Source organism: Papio anubis, chromosome 12, assembly GCF_008728515.1.
Source record: "Papio anubis isolate 15944 chromosome 12, Panubis1.0, whole genome shotgun sequence".
NCBI classification, from domain to species: domain Eukaryota; kingdom Metazoa; phylum Chordata; class Mammalia; order Primates; family Cercopithecidae; genus Papio; species Papio anubis.
In genome coordinates this window covers 20,721,924-20,739,438 of record NC_044987.1, presented here as the reverse complement: position 1 = coordinate 20,739,438, position 17,515 = coordinate 20,721,924, and the positions used below count along the sequence as shown (strand labels likewise).

The 17,515-nt window shown below is 39.2% G+C and overlaps 1 protein-coding gene across 1 annotated transcript in view; it reads right to left on the bottom strand.

Annotated features, from left to right (window-relative positions):
* Positions 1-7,367: 7,367 nt before the first annotated feature.
* The window catches only part of ZW10 (zw10 kinetochore protein), a 41,394-nt gene continuing 31,246 nt past the window's right edge, over positions 7,368-17,515 (bottom strand). The window contains exons 11-16 of the mRNA XM_003910726.3: positions 15,917-15,988; positions 13,413-13,582; positions 12,452-12,582; positions 11,766-11,897; positions 10,805-11,007; positions 7,368-7,993 (exon numbers count right to left, since the gene is read on the bottom strand). Of these exons, the coding sequence (XP_003910775.1) occupies positions 7,873-7,993; positions 10,805-11,007; positions 11,766-11,897; positions 12,452-12,582; positions 13,413-13,582; positions 15,917-15,988 (829 nt within the window). The 3' untranslated portion in view covers positions 7,368-7,872. The remainder of the gene's footprint in view (positions 7,994-10,804; positions 11,008-11,765; positions 11,898-12,451; positions 12,583-13,412; positions 13,583-15,916; positions 15,989-17,515) is intronic.

Below are 17,515 nucleotides of genomic sequence, written 5' to 3'. Positions count from 1 at the left end.
GAACTATTCTTTCTTTCCTTCTTACTACTTTGCTGGCAGAAATTAGTAAAAAAAAAAAAAAAAAAAAAAAAAAAGCCAAATAAAAACCAAAAAATTGAGAACCTATTGAGTTCTCAGGGACCCCAAATTAATTTCTCACAAGTTGATAAAGTGAACATTAAACAATCAGGCACTTGGGGAGATTAGAAACAAACAAACAAAAAAATCAGAACGAATACTTCCATATGCATGTCCTGCAGCACTGCCCAGCCAGCTAGACGAGGTGGCTGGTATTTTTCTAAAATGAACAAAACTGACATAGAGGATTTCAATTCTCCGTAAGTTAGCTAGAGGTCCCACTCTGCTAAAAATCAGAATATCCAATGTGATTTTTTTTTTTTTTTTTTTTTTTTTGGAGACGGAGTCTCGCTCTGTCGCCCAGGCTGGAGTACAGTGGCCGGATCTCAGCTCACTGCAAGCTCCGCCTCCCGGGTTCACGCCATTCTCCCGCCTCAGCCTCCCGAGTAGCTGGGACCACAGGCGCCCGCCACTCGCCCGGCTAATTTTTTGTATTTTTTTTTTTTTAGTAGAGACGGGGTTTCACCGTGTTAGCCAGCATGGTCTCGATCTCCTGACCTCGTGATCCGCCCATCTCGGCCTCCCAAAGTGCTGGGATTACAGGCTTGAGCCACCGCGCCCGGCCTCCAATGTGATTTTTAATTGCCTTGCTAATAACCACCTTTCAGAAAATTGAAGAAGAGGGAATTTTTTATCCAAAATATCCGTTAGCAAACAATTGCAAATTTCACAGTAGGTGAGGAAGAAGTGATGTGGCCTAGGCATAGGCCCTGGCTTTAGAAAACCATGTTTCAAAGAGCACAGAAAAATGCCAAGAATAATCTCATGGTCATAGAAAGACATCATACTATGGATGAAAAGCGGAGTGAGGAGGGAGGTTTTCAAATGTAAAATATGACCATAAAATAAAATAATACAATGAAAAGCAGGAGTGCAGCTGCAGATGGAAACCAGCAATAAATTCTATAACATTCTATGACAGTATAAACAATACAACAAACAGTACCTTCGTCAGCAAAACCGTAAGAATAGCCTGAACATGGAAAAATAATGACAGGATAATCAAAGGCCAGAAAAGCATTATTTCAAGGAATTTGGGGTGAGAGAAGGGGGTATGGTCAGTGAAAGAAGAGGAACAAGAAAAAGATTATGCCTGAAGTTGATGACTTGAGTTAAAAAAAAAAAAACAAAAAAGATGCCAGAGGCCTGGTAGAGTGGCTCACTGCCTGTTATCCCAGCACTTTCGAGGTTGAGATGGGAAGATTGCTTGAAGCCAGGACTTCAAGATCAGCTGGGCAACAAAGCAAGACCCCAGCTCTACAAAAAAGTTTTAAATTAAATAAAAAAGTTTTATTTTTTTTTTTTGAGACGGAGTCTCGCTCTGCTGCCCAGGCTGGAGTGCAGTGGCCGGATCTCAGCTCACTGCAAGCTCCGCCTCCCGGGTTCACGCCATTCTCCTGTCTCAGCCTCCCGAGTAGCTGGGACTACAGGCGCCCGCCACCTCGCCCGGCTAGTTTTTTGTATTTTTAGTAGAGACGGGGTTTCACCGTGTTAGCCAGGATGGTCTCGATCTCCTGACCTCGTGATCCGCCCGTCTCGGCCTCCCAAAGTGCTGGGATTACAGGCTTGAGCCACCGCGCCCGGCCAAAAAAGTTTTAATGACAGAAAGTTGAAGGGCTCAAGCACTATTGTGCTTTTATATTTTCTATCAAGAATGACCTTCAACCTGAAAAAGCTAGAACAAATGTAGTTGAGAGGAAAATGAAACCTAACATAAGTGAAAAGATAGGAAAAGAAGCCGGGCACGGTGGCTCACGCCTGTAATCCCAGCACTTTGGGAGGCTGAGGTGGGCAGATCACGAGGTCAGGTGTTCAAGACCAGCTTTACCAACATGGTGAAACCCTGTCTGTATTAAAAATACAAAAATGAGATGGATGTGGTGGTACGTGCCTGTAATCCCAGCTACTCAGGAGGCTGAGGGAGGAGAATCGCTTGAACCCAGGCGGCGGAGGTTGCAGTGAGCCGAGATCGCTCCACTGCACTCTAGCCTGGGTGACAGAGCGAAAAAAAAAGAAAAGAGAACCTTGGTTTTCAGTGAGTTCACAATACCAGACCCAGAGGAATTATATCCCAGAGGATTTACAAATAAAAGAAACTGCAAATGCAATAACAAAACCATGTTACGTAGTCCTTGAGATGAGCAAATACTCTAATTTTCAAAAAGCGGGCAAAAGATCTACTTTGACTTCAGACCAATGCAACTGAAGGCAATTTTACAAACAACCATAGAGCAGATTACTACATAAATAGTTGGTGAGCAAAAGTTCTAATTTTTTTTTAGTTTTAAGCAATAATGTAGATACAGATATGGCAAACTAGACTGTGTTTAGGAACAGAGCTTAGTTTGAAATTAAAGGAAATTTATAATAAAATGACATACTTAATGTTATACATAATTTTTATCATACCACATGGCAATCAAGCATAAATGGAACCCTTCCTACTAATAGAAATGATTAATATTCTTTTAAAGCATCATTTCTAAAGCAGGGAATGGGGAATGGGAAACAGAAGTCAGCCAGTGGCTGCTCCACTACCGATCATTCCAGACAGATCTTAGGGAAGGGGTAGCTCTGCCTTAAACGACGCCAGTCCCAGACTCCAGCCTCCATCAAGTCCTAGGACTCAGTAGGTGAAACTGGGTAACCATGCCTTCTGGGATTCTCTGTGAAAGTAACCCCTGATAAAGTGGTTCTAAGAGTACAAGGGATATACTCTCTGATGAAACAAACAGTAAGAGGAAAGCCTCCCATGCAGATTTTGAACACCCAGAAGCTATGGGATTGGGTTAGTTAGAGCAAGTGGCTGAGGCAGAGGAAGGAGCAGACAAAGGGGAAGTGGAGGCATGAGTCAGCTGTCAGCTGCTTTGCGGGTGTTTGTTATTTAATACTGAATGTTTGGCCGGGCGCGGTGGCTCAAGCCTGTAATCCCAGCACTTTGGGAGGCTGAGACGGGCGGATCACGAGGTCCGGAGAGCAAGACCATCCTGGCTAACACAGTGAAACCCCGTCTCTACTAAAAAATACAAAAAAAATAGCCAGGCAAGGTGCCAGGCGCCTGTAGTCCCAGCTATTCCGGGGGGCTGAGGCAAGAGAATGGCCTAAACCCAGGAGGCGGAGCTTGCAGTGAGCTGAGATCCGGCCACTGCACTCCAGCCCGGGCGACAGAGCGAGACTCTCAAAAAAAAATACTGAATGTTCAGGGAATGGGAGTGGAGTGGAGATACTAGGATGAGCCTGAGTGGAGAAGTGCGGCTGGGGGCAAGAGGAGGAAGGAAGACAGCTCCTGGGAGCAGAGGCAAGGGAGAATGGCAAGAGCTGAAGGAAGGATGCCACAAGAGAAAACTGCACAAGAAACAACATTCAGACTATGGAATCAGTCCCGAGTTTCAAATACACTGCCTGGCCCTTGCTTCAACAATCCACTGTGTTTGTGGGTTCAGGGGAAGGGAGGCAGGATGGGCACGACGAAGCATGACTGGCCACGTGATAATAATTGTGTAAGCTGAGTATACGGGTTCACCATACTATTCTACTTTTATGTTTTCATTTTTTAGTGTGTGTGTTACCATTTAACTCGGGGTTTAAAAAAAATAAACATAAATTCTGTTCTATAAGACCTGACACAATCTTGCCCCTCTCTTCCTGTTACTGCTCTAGCATCCTTGTTGCCCACCTGCTCCCTCACTCTCCGCTATTCCCTGAGCTCACCAGACATGCTCCTCTCACCGCAGGCTTTGCAAGAGTTGGTCTCTCTCCCTAGCATTGACTCCGCTCAGACATCCACACAGCTTACTCACCTTCTTAGGGAGATGCACTCTGCCCCGCCTATGGAGAACTGCAGCTCGCCCCTCTGCTCCACCTTCTCCGGAACTCCTAATCCTCATCACCCTATGTTTACTTTTTCCTAACACTTATCATCTTCAAACATATATATATATATATTTCATGCTTATTATCTTTCATCACTGGAATTACCAGAGGGACAGGAAATTTTTGTTTTGAGGTTTTTTTTTTTTTTTTGGTTGTAGTTCAGTGACTAGAATGCCTGGCACCCAATAAATTTAAGTAGAATGAATGTAGAAAGTTTAAGAAATACTCAGAAGCCTGTGGCAAGGGAGGGTGTAGGTGTCTTTGGCCTTGTCTTCTTTAATAGCTAGAGTAGCTAAGACCCAACTACTCCCACCCTACTCTTCTGTGCTAAACAAAAAAACTAGGGCACCCAATTTCTGAAGAGGAGTGAAAAACTTATACATAGCTCATCTGAATTATTGCCCTCCTCCCCAGCTTCTAGGCAGAGATTTCATAACTTGATTTTGAGACATCTAAGGCTATTTCCAGCTATAGCTTGTGATATCACAAAATTCTTAACCAAGCTCTTCATGATAAAGTGAGAAATTTCTGTCTAAATTATAAAATAATTGGAAAACTTCTCAAAACCAGGGCTGTGTAGTTTTTCGGAAATTTTAGGCTTTGGCAAAATGCATATTTTTAAGAGAAAGTTATCACATAACAAATGTTTAAAATTGGTTTTGTGATTTTGTGATTAGGAAGAATGTAGGCATCAAAACCCAATTTAGAACTACCTGGTGCCAAGACTTTTTGTACATGAGACAATTTCCAATAGGCTTATCCCTCCCTGCATTGACAGCTATGTCCCATGGCTAAGAAGTTACTCCTACATATCTCCACAAACCAGCTATGGAGTTGAACAAATTACCTTCTTGAGCCGGTTTTCTTACGACACAAAATATCCTGTGTGTGTGTGTGTTTGTGCGCGCACGCACACGTCCTCACGTATTTGTGAGTACCATTCTACTTTCAGAAGATGGACAAAATCTTGTGAAATCAGATAAACAATAAAATAAAACCCACCCCAAAAAAGCTAGGAATCATTGCCTTAAGTGATAGCATAAGTATTTGCAAGCATGAGAAAGGGATTATCCAAAACTCCTTTAACGGTGTTGTTAATGAGAGAAAATATTTGATCTATCCACAAGTGATTGCTGAGCAATGTGCTGCAGCATATAGTACAGATGCTGTTCAGAGTACGGATGACCTTTCCAGAACTGACCAAGGTCAGAATATAAACTCAGGGTAAAATGGTCAGGTTTCTCTGGCTTGCATTTCCACAGATGAGGTCTAGATGCCTTGTGAGGCTCCCAGGCTGAGGTAAGAGTGCCATCTGGAGGATCTCCATTTCAGAGAGAAATGTGTTTGCAAAACTGACTGTAAAACAGGTCACCAAGTCAGGATCCACATAGAAACAGGAACCATTAGCAAATAATTGCATGAATTTATGCTGTTTGCACACTTGCCTTTTTAATAAAACCTTTCCTTTGGGAAACTTTTCTTGAATTTCATCTCTCAAAGTCATTTGTATAGTTCTTGTTGCTCTTTAGGAAGGGGGTCTCTTCTACTTGGCCCATAGATCCACTGAGTCAAGCCTCTTACAGTTCTCCTTCTCCCATAATCTACACACTTTTCCTAAAAAAAGGTTTGATTCCCAGGTGGTACAGGTACCCTCAAGATCCCAAGAAACTCTCAGGCTCCCCATCAGAACAGGTACCCTCAAGGGTCATGGAACAGTTGCCATGCCAACTTCCACATGCTCAATTAGATGATTCATCTCTAACCAGAATGAACATGCACTTAATCATCAGCTATCAATAGCCTTGACCAGGGAAGAGGATAGAGTCTGCCTACTCTATGTGCCATAATACATCACTTTTAATAGCAAAAATTGCAGTTACTTTTGCACCAACCTAATATATTCATTAGGTGAAACAGTCCCGAGGGACTGCATCTGCTTAGGCTAAGAGCTGCAATGCAGTTTTCTGTGTTACTGTGAGGAAGAAGTGAAAGGCATGCTTTTCAGTTACAAGAGATCCTACCTCCAAATTACTGTACCTGTCAGGAATAGCTTCTATGAAGAAAAGAAATCTGCCATTCTGTGTAATCGCCCTGTGATGCCTTTATTTCAGTTCTACCCTTAGTTCCCCATTCTCTCAATTGCTGAGAAAAGTAATGCTAGCTGAAATTACATGAATTTTCAAAAATGGGTATTTTCTTCACCTGTGAAAATGTGCCCTTCCTCCTCTCTTAGAAAGCCAACTTCTTTGTTCCTCCAAAAAACAAAGCTGATTCAGACAATTCTTTTTTCTGCGTTCTCATAGTAGGACATGCAGAATATAGATAAATAGCTTGTTAACCACAGATGAATTCTTTCACAAAAAGAAAACCAGTCTTCTTTCTTAATAGTTCTTGTATGACCCTTAAATAGGAAAAAGAAAGACTAGGCAACCAGAATGACATGATTAAAGGGGCTGAGCCAGAACTAAGAAAAAGGTTAAGGGCAGGAGGAAAAACAGTTTGTTCCACGTCTGCAAGGAATTGGAGGACCATCTGCCCGCAAGGCTGAGGATTAAGGAAGCACACCCACTGGATTAGCAATTTTTTTTTTTGGAGACAGGGTCTCATTCTGTCGCCCAGGCTGGAGTGCAGTGGTGCAATCTCGGCTTGCTGCAACCTCCACCCTCCCAGGTTCAAGCAATTCCTCTGCATGAGCCTCCCAAGTGTCTGGGACTACAGATGCCCACCACCATGCCTGGCTAATTTTCGTACTTTCAGTAGAGATGGGGTTTCACTATGTTGGCCAGGTTTGTATTAGCAACTTTCTTCAGACAGCACCAACTCAAAAGAACCTAAAGGTCATACCCCTTATCCTCTTTTCAGGACAGGAAACTATATTTCAGTAGGAAGAGATACAATTCAGAGTCCTAGACAGGTCCAGAATAACCTTAATATATTCCTCCAATGGCTGCAAAGAGTTAAAAACACAAAAAGCTGAATTGAAGGCTTACCTATGTCCACCAAACAAAGGATTAGGCTATGAAGACCAGAGTCACCATGTCATGGCACACACATTCCAGAGGAACATTGGCAATTTAAGACCTTTGCCATCTGACAAGATAAAGAAACAGTGTTGAGAAGGAAGAAAAGTCCAACCAAGAAAATAAAATTTAGTTGAAATAGCAAAAAAGTGCCAAAAATGTATGCTTAAAGAAAGTCCTAGGAGTTCCAAGAATTCTGAAAAATTATCAGGTAGTGTTCTGATGAATGAAGATGACCAGTCAGTGAGTCCTGTGTGACGGTCATAAACCTCAATAAAAAGGATGGCATAGAACATAAGAAATCTTGTTGGTCTCTTTTGTCAAAGCTCCCATGTTATTAAAGACACTCACCCTTAATTGTAAAAAGCATTATTTATTGGAAAGAAATATTACAGGAAGTCTCCTTAATTCCTGCAAGGCCAAATATGGTGCCAATTCTTCCCTTCCCTCCCCCTACACCCCTAAAATATCACCCATTTGCTCAGAAATTCTCTACCCCGACTCCTGGAATCTCCCGATTCCTTACTCCAAAGCCAAGGCCTGCATTTACAATGTATATGTTCCCAGAGGGCTCTGGAAGCAGCATGAAATAATGCTGCCTGACAGTTTGTTAGCTAATCAAAGGAAGATGGCTAGAAAGTCAATGAATTGAGGTGCTTTACTTGACAATTTATCTTCATAAACAGTTCTTAAACAAAGCCTCATACAGGCCAGAAGGTAAGACGTTCTTCTGTAAAGTCAAACTTCCATGATATACTGGTTCACCAAAACCAATGGGCAATTCAAAGAAGTCTTTAAGGGAGTAATTATGCCAAGGGAAGAATCCACATATTCAAGACATAGCTTTCTTAAGAAGATGGAGCTATTTAATTTTAGCAAGGGCAGCTGCTCTTCTTTCTGTGTTCTGAAACAAGGCACGAATTAAAGCTTTTACTTCACTGGAAGAGAAAGCAGCTGCCAGGGGTCCTTTTCCATCTGCCCACCTGCAAAACAAAAGATAGAGTTTCATTTCCTATTAGGTCTCGGAAGTATAAGCAAGACTTAAAAATTGCCTATTTGATCCAAATGCTTATTTGCTTGAAACAGAAATAAAACAAATTCTGGGCATCCTTCCTCTTCTTTATAGAACTACCCCACAATGTCTTTGACCTCTTTGCTCACCCACTACAACTGGTATCAGCACAGCCAGATGAAAAGACCAAGTGAAGAGTATGAGACTGTTCTCCCTTATTCTATACCAAGTCCTCTTTGAACTAATAATTATGACCATACTCTCACGCCTTAGGCTCTGTAACTGTATTACAAAGTAAGCCACAGGCAACCAATTTTAACTGACGAAGGACTAGTGTAAAAATATATAAAGAAATCCCATGAATCAATAGTGAAACCACAAACAACCTATTAGAATAAAGGGCAAAGAATATGAACAGGCATTACATAATAGAAGAAACATGAATGACCAATGAAAACACGCTCAACATCATTAGAATTTACGGAAATGCAAATTAAAATGACAATAACCTATCATTGTATGCCAATTAGATCAGCTGAAATTTTCCAGTCTGGTAATTCCAAATACTGGTGAAAATGAGACTAAATAGGACAAATAAACTATGAAATATTTGTACAATGGAATGACACAGTGGTGAAAATGAACTGCAGCTACATATACCATCAAGAATGGATTTCAGGCCAGGCGCGGTGGCTCACGCCTGTAATTCCAACACTTTGGGAGGCCGAGGCAGGTAGATCACATGAGGTCAGGAGTTCAAGACCAGCCTAGACAACATGGTGAAACCCCATCTCTACTGAAAATACAAAAATTAGCCAGGTGTGGTGATGGGCACCTTTAATCCCAGCTACTCGGGAGGCTGAGGCAGGAGAATTGCTGGAGCCTGGGAGGCAGAGGTTGCAGTGAGCCGATATCACACCACTGCACTCCAGCCTGGGTGACAGAGTGAGACTCCATCTCAAAAAAAAAGAATAAATTTCAAAAACAATAATAATATTGAACAAAAGAAGTAAGTTACAGATGATTTTACTTATACCAAGTTCAAAAAAAGGCAAGTCTAAACTTTATATTATTTAGGAATACATGTAAATGTAGTAAAACTATAAAGAAAGGCAAGGAAATAAATAGCATAAAAGTCAAGATAGTAGTTACCCCTCATGGAGAGCATTTGGAGAAGGGTATACATGGATTTTCAAAATACGGGTATTATTTTTCTTCAGTTGGGTAACAGGTACATGAAATTTATTCTTTTTCTTTACATTGTAAATATAGAGTATATCTACTGTATTCCTTCATATGTATATTTTACAACTTTAGCCTTATATTTACAGAAATCTCTGGGGAAAAAAAAATTTCCTAGGCAGTAAAAAGAAGTTGAGTTATACTGTTATAATTTTTCTTATAACAAGGAATTAATGATCATTCTTAGACTGCAAGAAGGCCCTTTAACACATAGAAAAATTCTTATCTACTGCCCACTGGAGCCTACTACTTAAAAGCATCTTTGTTACCCACTAAGGACTTGTAAATAATAAATGAATAAATCTAAACTTTCTATGAAATGTGATTGGAGGTATTCTGACGTGACTTTTTTTTTCAAGTAGAGATCTTGTTTACATTGTACGAATGACTAATATTTGCAGCAAACAACTCAGACACATCTAGGATGACTGGTCCAATATAACCAGACATCTGTAGTAAACCAAGCTAAAGCAGACAGACAAGTACCTACAGGGATGGAGATGACCTTAAGGCCTCTACAGAGAGTCCTCTATGTAAGGTATACATACCAACCAATAATCTACCAAGACAATATGAAAGCATCCATGAATGCGTAACCGACCCGCATCTATTCTGTTTTGTGCGATGGCCTCTGCACACTATGATATGATATAGCATACACTCACTGGGCACAGCAACATTAACTGATGGTGTTGAGAGAAAACATCATCCACTACATTTAAGAAAGGATGAATCTCTACTAGGTACATGGTCCTTAACCTTTAAAACTACTGCACTCCCTGCAGAAAGACTGCGATCAAACAGTAGTTTGATGCTCAGTATTTCAGACAGATAAAAGTCACTTCTCTGTTAATATATTAAAGTAATTCTGAAAATTCATCCAGGCTGGCTGCAGTGGCTCATTCCTGTAATCCCAGCATTTTGGGAGGCCAGGAGTTTGAGACCAGCCTGGGCAACATAGAGAAACCTCATCTGTAAAACAAAACAAAATAAAACAAATCAAATCAAATAAAAAATAAATAATAAAATGATAAAATAAAATAAATTAGCCAGGTGTGATGGTAGGCACCTGTAATCCCAGCTACTCAGGAGGCTGAGGTGGGAGAATCCCTTGAGCCCACGAGTTTGAGTCTGCAGTAAGCAATGATTGAGCCACTGCACTCCAACCTGGGTGACAGAGTAAGACCATGTCTCAAAAAAAAAAAAGCATCCACTGTTCCTTAAAGTGAGCAACAATTTCCATCCAGATGTCAGAAGGCTGTAATTCTTACAGTTGCCAGATCATTTGTACAGCATGCCAAAACCACATATTCAAGACCAAAATAATATGGATAAGAAGTCGTTATGTTATCAAATATGGGAAAGTGGTAATGAGATCTGCACTATGATAGATCATGAAAAGGCCCCAGCTACTCCTACTCATTATGGAAGTCTTTCATGAGTAACATCAGCAAACAGGGAAAAGCCCTGCTATCAAGGGCACTGTTACTCTTTTGTAGCTATGGAGAGTTATATGCCTCTATAGAAGGGTTACACATACCGATCCCCAATTTCTTGCAAGCTGGCTTGTAGCATCATCATCAATTCCTTGAATGGCATCCATTTTGGCACATAGACTGGAACCTCTTCTTGATATTTCTTGTTCTTGCTTTCTTCAGATAAAGGTGCAAATACTTGGGGTCCTTCATCCATCACTGTTTTGCATAAGGAATATAATCTATCGCCATCTTCAGTAGATATGTCCTGGTTTTGCATAGAGGAAAGACAATAGAATAGAATTGGGCCAGCTCAGAAGTGGGGAAAGGGCAGCAGATCTTTGATGCATGCTGTCCAGGTGGGTTGGCTACAACAATGTTTTCCAACCAATTTAGCACAACTTACTAGACACTACTTTTCATCAGCTCTCTGACAATACTTTTATATAAGAATGACACAAAATATGTTTCAACAGATTGTCAGTAATTTAGTTTGCCGGCATGAAAGAGCCCGTTTCTCCAATAGAATGTCGCACAGCGTGTTGCAAAGCAGGGGATGTGATTACAAATAAGGATTTAGTCAATCTATGATTTAGAGGCATCAGCTGGCCAAGTCCAGCCACTTTTCCTGAAGAATCACATGTAAAATTTAAACTGCAACAGTGTGTTGGAAAAATGGAACCTGCACAAGACTGCATTCACTTTACTAAATCAAATTATTGAGTTTACTTGCAAATTAAATGACTTTACACTATGCAATGCATCTCAGGACCACTACCCAGTTTCTAACTTCCTCATTCATAATCAAGATGGTATGTTGACAAACAGTTAAATCCTACTTTCGTATAAAAGAGATTAACCAGTTTCTAGTAAAATAGAAATAAAACAAAACTGAAAGACAAAAAATAACAGCATGAGTTAGACATGAAAACATGAACAGTTTCTTCAACATCACTTTCTCAGCAAAGTCACAATCTGGGACATGAATTGCATCTCAAGGCTGGGGTAGCATCTAATGGCCCTTACCTCTAGGGCAGTAATTTTGCCAATGATCTCAGAAATTGCTGTATTGAGTAAAGTCCCCATAGCTTTGCAATATATATTCACTGGCAGGACATCCTGCCACACAATTCCAAGTCTCTTTAGTTGGTGCAGTACCTGTAGAAGAATACAGCTATTTACATGGAAGAAAGATTATTGTGACTCATATTTTCCAGATTTACATTTATCATTTGTGAGTTTATAGCGAAAGTGGCATTATGCCAAAATGAGGTAAAGTAACTAAGGATATATGCTTCTTGAACATTTAACCATAGTGATATCCCTGGTAGATGAAAAGCAGATTCATCAACCTGAGGATAGGAAAACTGCAGCAAAAAGATAAATCACTTAAGAAAGCGGAGCATTAAGATAAAAGCCAATATTTAAAATTCCCAAATCTAAGTTCAGGAAACAACTACGTGCTACAATAGACTTTCTAGGTAACTAGTTGCAATTATTGAGTCAATGAAAGGATAGTTTCCTGTTGTCTTGGTGGGAGAGGGGAAGAAAAAGTTCTTAAACATGACTGTAAAAGGTATCTAGATTTTCCAAAGGTGGGGGTGCAGGGAATCAACTGAGTACTTGTTACATATTGTTTTCTGCTTTAAAAAAAAAAAAAAAAGGCATCTAAGGATAGAATACAAATTTCAGTGCTAGCAAGAGCCTCCTACCTGCCGGACTGCTTTACTTGCTACAGAATAATTCTCTTCATCGTCCATATTTGAAAAGTTCCTAGCACTTGATAATCTTTCCAGAAGTTCACCTTTCTGTGCCCGCATTTGGGCCAAAAAGCATTCTGTCCCTGTGATGGAAAAACAGAATAAAAAATTTTAAAACCTGTTCAATTACACACTGGAAAACCAGGATAGACAAGAGATGCATAAACCATGTATCTGTTCTGCCTATATAAAAATAATTGCTAGATAATATCATAAAGCTGCCCTAAAGCTACTAGAAACAATCACCTTGAATACATTAGCCCGTTTCTCAAACCCAACCTCCAGATAATAAGTCTTTTCCAGTAATTTGCTTAGAGCCAGAGTCAGCTAAGAAAAATTACTATAGAAAAAAGAACTACATATTATTCTGATATATCTACACCACCTAAGGGAAAAGTCAAGAACTGAAAAACTAAGTGAACCATATAGATTCTCTACCATGATCAACATATTGATTTACTCCACATTTCATTTCTTTTGCCTTTTAGTAATCCCAAGTAAAACTAAGGGAGGTGTAAGATGGGGGAGCTGTCTTGGGGTTTTGCAAAAGAAACTAGCACTGACATTGGTGAGCTCTTACCAACAATATAAACAGAATTGTCACAATATAAATCCTATTATGTGTCATTCTAATGACATAATCCTGATCTGGCAAATTCAATGCACACTAGCACTGCAGTTTGGAACTCTAACATACCATGAAATCATCTTACAAAAAAGTAAAAGTCTCCCACAAAGACTACACTCACCTTATACAATTAAATAACTGGAAACACTTGCAGATTAAATGCCCTCCCACTTTCCGATACAGCTCAGGACCACCATTCTAATTATTTCATTCAAAAACTACAAAGATACTATGTTGACAAGCTGCATAATCCATATGCTTTCCTACATTTAAGGTATCAGTTACCAAGTCTCCTGAAGCCAGGTACAAGATCCACAAAAGTAGCAGTGCCATCACAAAGAATGGGGGCAAGACGTAATCTGAACTGATGCCCGAGGGTCAACAAGTGGTGAGCAATGTACATACAGTTGTTGTGATGAATAGCGGCCAATTGGGGAAGTTTTTGAAGGTTCTCCCTAGGCCAGAAGGAGAGGCAGACAAACAAAGAAACCACCTGTTACTGAAGCTGGGGTTGATGAAACTCACAACTTCTCTAATGTATTTCTAGGCTTTAATAACTGTCTAGTTTCTAAATGCTACACATAACAAGATACAATCTCATCACTCCCACTCCTAGAGGGAGGCTGTTCTGCCTCAATGGGATCTTATCCTATAAAACTATCCTGGTGATTAACAAAAAAGAAAGATTAAGGGAGTCAAGATGTTTGCCTGAGTCAATGTTTTGCACTGAAAACCTAGCAGAGCTATGTATAATAATATCCTTGAAGTTTTACACAGATACATCTATGGAAATACAGGTTTACTTCACCTTTCTCCGAATTCCTACTTCATTTATATAATGAACTGTTCAATTATTTTCTAATTCACTAGTTTTCAAAAACTAAAGATTAAGAGTCATTTGGGAATTTTAAAAATATATAGATGTTTAGACTTTACCCCAAACAAATTAAATCACAAGCTCTAAGAGTGAAATCACAGCATTTATGCTTTAAAATTTTCCCAGGTGATTTTAATTTTCATCCAGGATTGAAAATCACTGCCTTAATTCTTCTACACATATTAGTCTTATCTACCCAGCTTGGGAAGAAATCTTATCTTATATTTCTGCTATCTACCCACTAACAGTCATTCAATTAACAGTTTCTAGTTTGCTAACTCAATATAAAACTAGGATATACAACTCAGAAGCCAACAATCAAGACAGTCCTTATTTCAGGCTACACATCAGAATCACCTGTGGGGCTTAAAAACAAAAACAACAATGCCTGGGTCTTACCTCAGTCATAAATCAAAAGCTCTAGGAAGAGGGTAAATATGTATATTTTTAAAGCTCCATAAGTTATTCTAAAATACTGCCAAAGCTTGGCCGGTGCAGTGGCTCACAACTGTAATACCAGCATTCTGAGAGGCCAAGGCAGGAGGATCACTTGAGCCAAAGAGTTCAAGACCAGCCTGCCCAACATATACAGACCCCATCTTTACAAAAATAATAAATAATATTAGACAGTGTGGTGGTGAGTGCCTGTGGTCCCAACTAGTTGGGAGGCTAAGATGGGAAGATCGCCTGAGCCCAGTAGGTTGAGGCTGCAGTGAGCTATGATTGCACCAGTGCACTCCAGCCTAGGCAACAGAGTTAGACTCTGTCTCAAAATATGAAATTAAGTGAACGGAATGGAACTGAAATGAAATGACATAAAATAAAATACTGCCAAAGCTAAGAACCATTATCTAAGGACAGTGGTTCTCAAAATGTGGTCCCCTGACAGGCAACATCAGCATCACCTGGAAATCTGCTAAAATTCCAAGCCCCACTCCAGACCTACTGAATCAGAAACCTTGGGCACGGATCGAGCACTCTGTGTTTTAACAAGACTTCCAGGTGATTCTGACGCACACTAAAGTTCTGAGGTTACACAAAGGAGAAAGAGAGGCAAATCTAACTCCACAACAGGGTGAAAAATGTTTCCGAGCCACGAAATGTCTAAGCCAACTGTCTTTGAATCCCCAAGGACAAGGCTGTCAGCTAACGCAAATATGTTTTCTCTTTACTTTTGCTTAAGTAAAAAATGAAGCAAGAATGTTAAACCACAGTAAAGAGAATACAAATAAAACCAATAAGTTTCACAATAAGCTTTTATAATAAAAACAGGTGAGCCTAGTTAAAAACATCCCAATAATTCAAAAATCTGAACTAAAAAATACTTTAAATAGTAAACAGCTTTTGGGGTTTTTTTTGTTTGGTTGGTTTTTGTTTTAATTAGAGACGAGTGTCTCACTATGTTGCTCAGGCTAGTCTCGAACTTCTGGCCTCAAACAATCCTCCCACCTCTGCCTTCCAAAGTGCTGGGATTACAAGTGTGAGCCACTGTGCCTGGCTGATTCTTGTCTTTGAAATTCAGAGTTCTTGGCTAAGCAATAGCTTTGTTGACATGTTATCAAAAATATTTATGAAAAACATCTAAACATTTTAATTCAAATAATAAAACTGAACTAGAGGCTTAGTGTTAAGTAAAACAGTTCTGAAAATGCTTAGCATCAAAACAAGGTAGTTCTTTTGAGTTTTAAAATGTGCATCACTAACTACACTGCAAGATTATAAAATCCTAATTAATTTAGTAATAAATGACCAAATCCTTTAAATATGCGTCTTAAAATTATTTACTGCATTTTAGTGTGAATGTTAGTAATCAAAATGTCTTTAGTGGGAATATAAAATTATTTGTTTTAACTTAACTTACACATCTTAGACATACAAATATTATATAGAAATGAGATACAGTGGTACTTACTTGTGATATGTTGGTACAACATCATGGAACAAATGGAAGATATTCCTCACTGAGTAGAAAAGTTGAACAGCACTAAAAAGAAAACAAACTTAACAGAAATGCCTAAGAATACACTAAAAATAAGAAAAAAATAAAACTAAGTGCATCTTCAGTGAGAGTCATAAGCTAAAACTACAGTTGCAGAGAACACCTGCTTTGGTTGCTGGAAAACACCATTAATCTAGATGGAAATATAGTCTCAACCAGTATTTACTAACCAGACTACAATTCTAAACACCTGGATCCATTAATAATTGTAAGAAGAGCAGCATTCAACCCAAAGCCTCTTTTCTATTTATCAATTTCTGTTCTGCCAGTACCCAGAGTATCCCTTCAGTAACAAATGGAGCTAAGCCTCAAGCAAATGTCATCTACTCACTGATGCACTCTGCAAAGGGCAAGGTATCAATAAAAGCACTCACTTGGTTCTTTTAGAATCAGTGTGACTTTCAGCTTTCACCTCTTCTCCTTCTTTCCTCAATGCAAGGAGGTGAATCAACATTTCTAGGATAGAATCTAGCCCTCAAGATATTTTGCCCTTTAAATCTAGCCTTAAAACACCTACAGATTATTATTAAAATGCACTTTTAAAAGGCAAACATAAGGTTTGTGTAGCTTACCTCTACATAAGAATATCTTAAGCTATGTACCTTAAAAGCTTACAGGGATTTTATAAATATTTAGGAAAATAAGTCACACCCAAAAACCCTGTTACTATTTGATTATTATAATACCTGATTAAATTATTTCATTTTTGTGCAGAAGCTGCTGTTTGAGTTTGATAATGAAAAAGGGGGTTGTTGTACTGTAGCTGTGGTTTTGTTTGTCCTGTTAAAAACTATTACTTTTAATGGAAAGAATGTCCATAGATAGTCAGTATACAAATACTATTTGGTGTCTTGTGTTCTCAAAAAGTTTAAGAAATATTGCCCTGCATCTCTAACTTCTGGTCTGATATATTTCAGAAGAGTGCCATGTGAAGAAACTGTCCTATATTCATTTTGCCAACGGTCACTCCTATGTTCATTTTATTCCTTCTTACAATTAACTTTGAATGGACATGTGAATGTAATGATTCATTAAAGTCAGAGAAGTATCTTGGGAGACATGTTCTTTCTAAAGCAGAATAAAATAAAGAGGTTTGCTCGTATGTGAGATAAAAACTGAACTCTGGAAGTCCATCTAAAGATGCAATTTGATTGGGTCAAACCCCAACTGAAACTGTTTTCTTTATGAAGATAGGAAGAATGAAATTGTTAAGCACAGATTCAAACTAAAGAAGCTTTTATAAACCTGCGCTGCTATCAACTTGGTCCATGCTCTGCCATTTTCTTCTCAATTTAGTCTAGGAGTAGGGAAGAAGCTTATTAGACAAAAACAGATTCCGTATAAGATAATAGAATAGAACTTAAGGTAACGTGAATGCAATATAGATTAGAAGTCATCTTGAAAGAGTGAAGCCAGATCCTTGGCAAGTTCCATTCTTTCCCTTCTACCTTTGGCTGCCTAACAAATTGTCACTGCTTTAAATATAAACATTTAAAACGTAAATTAATTAGG